General features: G+C 62.8%; 1 protein-coding gene across 3 annotated transcripts in view; it reads left to right on the top strand.

The window, feature by feature from the left end:
- The first annotated feature begins 304 nt into the window (after positions 1-304).
- ARHGEF25 (Rho guanine nucleotide exchange factor 25) overlaps positions 305-7,710 on the top strand; it is a 30,059-nt gene continuing 22,653 nt past the window's right edge. For 2 of the 3 annotated variants that reach the window (XM_030554613.1, XM_030554610.1), the window contains exons 1-2: positions 4,087-4,272; positions 6,838-7,018. In XM_030554613.1, coding sequence (XP_030410473.1) covers positions 4,096-4,272; positions 6,838-7,018 — 358 coding nt within the window. In that variant the 5' untranslated portion in view covers positions 4,087-4,095. Of the gene's footprint in view, positions 434-4,086; positions 4,273-6,837; positions 7,019-7,710 lie in introns of those variants that run through there. The other variant, XM_030554611.1, reaches the window with a different exon arrangement.

Below are 7,710 nucleotides of genomic sequence, written 5' to 3'. Positions count from 1 at the left end.
TGGTGGAAAATCAACCCCCCACCTCCTTCCTGATGGTCCCAGGGACTAGGCCGAAGCCTCCTGGCTAAATCCCAGCTCAGGCTTACCTGGACATGCCAGGTTTCCTGGTCTAGCCTGTTCCTCCCCAGAGGCAGCTGCATTTTCAGCACTCGCCTTCCCCTCTGGGCGTGGCTGAGCCAGGGGAGGGCTCTGTCCCTGGGGCTGAGACAGCTGCGCTCCTGCACACCTACCTTGGCAGGAGGGTGTGAGCGTGGGCAGGGTCAGCCCCCCACCTCCCCTAGCACAGGCCACCTATTAAGGCTTCCTGGAGCACAGTAAATTATTTATGCTGAGCTGCAGTTTCTGGCTGGAAAGCTGCAGGCTCAGGCCTCCTGCAGCCCAGGAAGGAGCGGCCAGGAGGCTTTGCTGCTGCCAGCCAGGAGACGCAGCCCAGGTAGGTTTGACTGCCTGGGTCCCTCTCCAGGGTCTAGTGGTCTCGGCGTGGGGGGGCCAGTGCAGGGGATGGGGGACAGGGGCCTCTGTGGCTAACATCCCCATGGAGGGAGCAGCTTGTCAGCTCTATCAGGGGGAGGAATCCAGCCCGAGCAACCCTACAATAACATACCAGCATGCTCAGCCCAGGAGACCCTACAATAACAAACCAGCAGGCAGCGAGGGGGAGGTGAGTTCCCATGTGCTGAGCATGTCCTACAGGAGCTGGGAGCTCAGGGCTCCCTCCAGGCTCATTTGGAGGAGGAGGAGGGAGAATTTGGTACCTTGGGAGGGGGCGTAAGGGGTACAGCAGCAAACTGCCATGGGGGGGGTCTGTGCAGGGGAGGGGGAAGCAGCAAGGGGCTCGGGGGGGGGGGGAAGGTGGCTGGCATGAATGAGAGGGACAGAGGACTGCAAAGTGGGTGGGGCGGGAGCCTGGAGGGGGGGGGAAGAGTTGTGGTTGTGATGGGGCCCGTGGGGGACGGACGGACACGGAGCATAGTCCTGCGTGCCAGGTGGGGGATGGGAGGCAGGGGTCCTGCATGGCCGCAGTGGGGTAGGTTAGGAGGGGGGGAGGCTCCTGCGTGGCGAGGGCTGGGAGGGGCGTGGCAGGGCAGGCGTGTGGGGGAAGGTCCTGCGTGGCGTGGGCGGGGAGGGGATGTGGGGGCAGGAAGATGGGGGGGAAGGTCCTGCGAGGTGGAGGAGGGGCAGGGCAGGAGGATGGGGGGAAGGTCCTGCGTGGCGGGGGCGGGGGGGAAGGTTCTGCGTGGCGGGGGAATGGGGGAGGGGCTCTGGCTGTGGCTCCGGCTCCTCCGAGCTCGGGCTTCAAAAATGTGTTTTGACTTTGGAAAGTGGGAGAGAAATGGCAGGAAATGAACGTCCCAGGGGAGTCCCCGACCGTAATTACTGGGCTATAGGGGGCAGAGGGATGGCCCTGACTCTGGGAGAGCCCCCGACCGTAATTCCTGGGCTATAGGGGGCAGAGGGATGGCCCTGACTCTGGGGAGCTCCCGACCGTAATTACTGGGCTATAGGGGGCAGTGGGATGGCCCTGACTCTGGGGAGCCCCCGACCGTAATTACTGGGCTATAGGGGGCAGTGGGATGGCCCTGACTCTGGGAGAGCCCCCGACCGTAATTCCTGGGCTATAGGGGGCAGAGGGATGGCCCTGACTCTGAGGAGCCCCCGACCGTAATTACTGAGCTATAGGGGGCAGTGGGATGGCCCTGACTCTGAGGAGCCCCCGACCGTAATTACTGGGCTATAGGGGGCAGTGGGATGGCCCTGACTCTGGGAGAGCCCCCGACCGTAATTACTGGGCTATAGGGGGCAGCGGGATGGCCATGACTCTGAGGGAGCCCCCGACCGTAATTACTGGGCTATAGGGGGCAGAGGGATGGCCCTGACTCTGGGGGAGCCCCCAACCGTAATTACTGGGCTATAGGGGGCAGCGGGATGGCCCTGATTCTGGGGGAGCTCCCAACCATAATTACTGGGCTATAGGGGGCAGCAGGATGGCCCTGATTCTGGGGGAGTTCCCAACCGTAAACACAGGGCTATGGGGGGCAGTGGGATGGCCCTGACTCTGGGGGAGCCCCCGACCGTAATTACTGGGCTGTAGGGGCAGAGGGATGGCCCTGATTCTGGGGGAGTCCCCGACAGTAATTACTGGGCTGTAGGGGGCAGCGGGATGGTCCTGACTCTGGGGGAGTCCCCGACCATAATTACTGGGCTATAGGGGGCAGCAGGATAGCCATGACTCTGAGGGAGCCCCTGACCGTAATTACTGGGCTATAGGGGGCAGCGGGATGGCCCTGACTCTGAGGAGCCCCCGACCGTAATTACTGGGCTATAGGGGGCAGTGGGATGGCCCTGACTCTGGGAGAGCCCCCGACCGTAATTACTGGGCTATAGGGGGCAGCGGGATGGCCATGACTCTGAGGGAGCCCCCGACCGTAATTACTGGGCTATAGGGGGCAGAGGGATGGCCCTGACTCTGGGGGAGCCCCCAACCGTAATTACTGGGCTATAGGGGGCAGCGGGATGGCCCTGATTCTGGGGGAGCTCCCAACCATAATTACTGGGCTATAGGGGGCAGCAGGATGGCCCTGATTCTGGGGGAGTCCCCGACTGTAATTACTGGGCTATAGGGGGCAGCGGGATGGCCCTGATTCTGGGGGAGTTCCCAACCGTAAACACAGGGCTATGGGGGGCAGTGGGATGGCCCTGACTCTGGGGGAGCCCCCGACCGTAATTACTGGGCTGTAGGGGCAGAGGGATGGCCCTGATTCTGGGGGAGTCCCCGACAGTAATTACTGGGCTGTAGGGGGCAGCGGGATGGTCCTGACTCTGGGGGAGTCCCCGACCATAATACTGGGCTATAGGGGGCAGCAGGATAGCCATGACTCTGAGGGAGCCCCTGACCGTAATTACTGGGCTATAGGGGGCAGCGGGATGGCCGTGACTCTGAGGGAGCCCCCGACCGTAATTACTGGGCTATAGGGGGCAGTGGGCTGGTCCTGACTCTGGGGGGAGCCCCCAACCGTAATTACTGGGCTATAGGGGGCAGCGGGATGGCCCTGATTCTGGGGGAGCTCCCAACCATAATTACTGGGCTATAGGGGGCAGCGGGATGGCCCTGATTCTGGGGGAGTTCCCAACCGTAATCACAGGGCTATGGGGGAACAGGGAGACAACTGGGGCTTTCTGCCCTGCAGCACTGCCAGAAAATTTCTCTCTAGGACACTGTCAGTGGCCGGAGCCTCTCCATATCCTGCCCCCTCACCCTCCACTGCTCCGCTGGCTCCTCACCTTGGCCTGGAACCAGCTCCCAATTTCCTAGGGGCCTCCGGTGCCCCAGCGGAGCCCAGGACACCTCGGGGCCGAGTCTGCAGCTCCCCTGGGGGCACTGAGAGACCTTCCAGATGCCGCCCCCCCCAGGCCTGGGGCTGGGCTGAGCTGGTCTCCTGTGGGACTAGATTGAGCCAGATCGGGCCACCCTGTGCTACCCTTTGTCCTCCCAGCCGGAGCAGCGATGCCCGTTGAGCAGTGCTTCATTTGTGCCAAGGCCCAGCGGTTCATAGCCCCCGGCACCTCTGGGCCCAGCAGTTCGTAGCCCCCAGCTCAGCTGGGCCTGGCGATTCGTAGCCCCTGGCACCTCTGGGCCTGGCAGTTCATAGCCCCCAGCTCAGCTGGGCCCAGCGGTTCGTAGCCCCCAGCTCAGCTGGGCCCGGCGGTTCGTAGCCCGCGGCTCCTCTGGGCTTGGTGATTTCTAGACCCAGGTTTCTAGATCACGGCCCCTCTTTCATTCCAAAGGCAGCCCTGCCGCTGAGCTCCCTCCAACTCTGAGTGCTGCCCTGGGGGGGTCTAAGCCCCCCCCCCCGGCTCCTCCCCTGCGCTCTCCCAAGGCCGGGGAGCAGATAGGGAGGAGGCAGGAGATAAGGGGTGGTGGCGGGGCCGGGGAGGGTAGCAGCTTGTAGCAGAGAAGTTATGGTAGCTGCGGTGGAGCGGGGGGCTGGGGCGGGGGCCTCGGCTCAGAGCCACGCAGGATCCGTCGCTGTTTAGCAATCCCGGTCACGCTCGGCTGCCACACGGGCAGGGTGCCCGCGGCTCCGCCCTGCGCCCATGCTGCCCCCAGACGCCTCCAGCCTCGCGCTGGAGCAGGGAGCCGTTGGGGGCAGTGAGGTGGGAGTGGGGCCCCCGGCCATGAAGGCCCCCCAGCAGGCAGCGGGGCGCACGGACCAGATGCTGGGGGCCATGGCCGATATCCTGACCTCCATGGCCCTCCCCAGCCAGCAGTGGGTAAGGGCCTGGGATGGGGCCAGGGGCAGCTCCTGGGGATGTCAGAGCCACATGACATCTCTGGGGAGCAAGTGGGGCTGGTGCAGGGGATTCAGGACCATCTGGGTCCCCTGTTTGCGCTGGGCCAGGTGGACAGGGGAGGTGCCCAGGGGCAGTCGGGGACTCTGTGCTGGGGTGACGGGAGGGTGGTCTAGGGGCAATAGGGGGGATCTCTGAAGAGGGGGTTGGAGGGTCTGTATGGAGGCCATTGGGAGGTCTCTGCAAGGGATCTTGGGGGGGCTGTGCAGGGTGGCAGGGGGGGCCACGTGGGGGTAATCGTGGGGGTCTCAGCAGGGGTCTTCGGGGGGCCTGTGTGGGGTGGTTTTGCAGGGTGGCTGGGGGGGCCATGTGGGGGTAATCAGGGGGTCTCTGCAGAGGCAGTCGGGTGGCTGTGCAGGATGGCAGAGGGACCCATGTGGGGGTAATCGGGGGTCTCTTTAGGGATGTTCGGGGGGGATGTGTGGGGCGGCTGTGCAGGGTGGGCTGGGGAGCTATGCAAAAGGAATTACACAGGCCATGTGGGTCTGGCTGTGGGGTCTGGTGGGGGTCACTAAGGGGGCTGTGCCCCCAGTGCTGGCACATGGGGCTGTGGACTTTTGTGGCCTTGATGCTGCTCCTCTCCGGCTCATGGGGTGTTTCCCAACTGTTGGGCAGAGGGATCCCGCCAGATTCCCCCTCCCCTTCCCCCTGGGTGGGTGCCCAGAGGCTTCATTCCTGTTTGTGTGAGAGAGACTGGTTAGAGCAGAGCTTCAAGAGAGAGCCTGGACCCCTCCAGCCCCAGCAAACAGGGTTCCTGGTGTGGGGCAGATACAGTCCCAGGGATGGGGCGTATAAATACCCCACCCTGCAGATCCTTCCCGCTGAGGCACTGCAGGAAGCCTGGTTTGTTAGTGTGGGGTCTCTCGACTGCATGTTATTTGTTATTGTAGGGTCTCTTGGGGCACTGGGCTCTACATGCTGGTCTGTTATTGTAGGGTCCCTTGGGGGGCTTGGGGAGTGTATGCTGGTTTGTTATTGTAGGGTCTCTCGGGGGAATTGGGTGGTGCATCCTGGCCAGTTATTGTAGGGTGTCTCGGAGCACTGGGGCTGTGCATGCTGGTTTGTTATTGTAGGGTCTCTCGGGGGGCTTGGGGGGTGCATGCTAGTTTGTTATTGTAGAGTCCCTTGAGGGGTTTGGGGGGGTGCATGCTGGTCAGTTATTGTAGGGTGTCTCAGAGCACTGGGGCTGTGCTGGTTTGTTATTGTAGGGTCTCTCAGGGGACTTGGGGGGTGCATGCTGGTCAGTTATTGTAGGGTGTCTCGGAGCACTGGGGCTGTGCATGCTGGTTTGTTATTGTAGGGTCTCTCAGGGGGCCTGGGGGGTGCATGCTGGTTTGTTATTGTAGGGTTGTTCATGCAACATGGCAGGCGCTCCAGTAGCTGCTGTATTAGCAGCGTTTTTAAAGGTAACTCAAGAGGCGGAATCTCAAGCCGGGGACACCCCCACCTCTCCACATGTCGCTGACTCTCAGCCTGTCCCTCCCTGAGCATTCGGGGCTGGGGCTGAGGCTCAGGGGGCCATGTCTGAATTAGGGAGGAGCAGCGGCCAAAGGCGGGGGGCTGCAGTGCAGGGAGTCTCGTCAGACAGGAGGGCTCTGCTCCGGGGGAGCTCACGGCCCCATCCCTGCCCGTCCCCAGATCAGCTGGCAACCCCTCCCCCCATTAGAGCAGCCCACAGCCCCCTGCCCTTCTCAGGGGGAAAGGGTTGGGGTTCTGGACCGTGCTTCCAAACACATTTTTCTTTTAAAAATATCAGGAGACAAAGGGACAACCCTACAATAACAAACCCGAGCGACCCTATAGTAACAAACCTGAGCGACCCTACAATAACAAACCGGAGCATGACACCCAGCACTTAGAGATCCTACAATAACAAATCAGAGCATGACACCCAGTGCTATAGAAACCCTACAATAACAAACCTGAGCATGACACCCAGCACTTAGAGACCCTACAATAACAAACCAGAGCATGACTCCCAGTGCCTAGAGACCCTACAGTAACAAACCAGAGCGACCTTACAATAACAAAACAGAGTGACCCTACAATAACAAACCCAAGCATGACACCCAGCGCTTAGAGACCCTACAATAACAAGCTCTTGTGTGGGTGGCAGTCCGGCAGGAAACAAGCTCCTCTTTCCGTGTCCTAGGGATCCAAGCGGGGACCCCTCCCTGGGCTGGCCCCAGCCTGGGGAGTCTCTGAGCAGGAAGCGGTGGCGGAGGGTGAGGAGTGATCAGTGACAGCGGCTGACACCCCCCCGCCCTGGTGAGGGTGCAGGGGGGGCTGGGTAGGGCCATGGCGGTGCCAATGCCTTGGCTGCTCCAGCAGCACCAGGAAACAAGTCAGCAAAGCCAGTGCCCAGGCTCTGCCTCCAGCTGGAAGAGGTGGGCATGAGGGAGGACTGGGGGGGACCCAGCACTGTTGTCCGGCATTGTTCTGCCTGTCCCTCCCCACTCCCTCCAACCTGTCTGTCCTCCCTTCCAGCTGCCGGATCTGTGCTCGGAGGGGCCGGGGGACGAGATGCGGCCGGAGCACGGCCACTCCGAGGCCCCTGCAGGGAATGGGGAGCTGCATGGCGGGGACCCCCAGAGCGGGCCAGCAGCACCGGGCCCCCCCGAGCCCCACGGCGTGGACCAGGCCCCAGACACCTGCCCCTCAGAAGAAGGTGAGGCCAGCTCCGGTACCCCCGCGCCTATCTGCCCCCCAGGTCTCTGGGGCCTTGGCTGGGGGCTTGTAGCTTGTGCTCAGAACCCCCCAGCTGTGTCCCCGAAGCTGTGACAGCCAGGAGCATGAATTAGCGCCCCCTGAACCGGTCCCTGGGCTTCACGCTGGCATGAGGAGGGATCGGGGCTGGGGGCTGGGGCTAGTGAGGGAGGGATTGGCCTGGGGAGCCCCAGAGAGCAGCCGAGACATGGGGGGGGGGCCAGGAGCGGGGACTAGAGCCATCCCCAGTTCTGCTCCAGACAAATCAGCCCCTCCAGCCAGACGTCCTGGAGTCAGCGGCCCCCCTCAGGGCCTTTTCAGGGGGAGTTTGCTGAGAGGCGCTGGGGGCTCTGTCCTGACACACGTCTGGAGAAATCCTGCGTCTGTCCCAAGTGGGGGAACAGCATGAACCCCACCCCCCAGACCCTGGCCTGACCCACACACAAGGGACACTCAGGCCCCTTGGTTTGTGTAGCCCCAGCCTCCCCACTGGGCCGGCCAGTAAGGGGGCCGGCTGGTGCCGATGGTTTCCATGCTGTGGCTGCCCCACCCCCCGCAGGTTGAGCTGATCTCCCCTTCCGCAGGTTGAGCTGAGCCCCCCCACCCCAATTATTTCTCCCAGGGTCACTGAATTTGTCAGTCCTGCCCCAGGGC

This window comes from Gopherus evgoodei, chromosome 3 (genome assembly GCF_007399415.2).
Source record: "Gopherus evgoodei ecotype Sinaloan lineage chromosome 3, rGopEvg1_v1.p, whole genome shotgun sequence".
Classification (NCBI taxonomy): domain Eukaryota; kingdom Metazoa; phylum Chordata; order Testudines; family Testudinidae; genus Gopherus; species Gopherus evgoodei.
The sequence above is the reverse complement of the archived record's forward strand: the minus strand, read 5'-3'. Positions and strand labels throughout refer to the sequence as shown.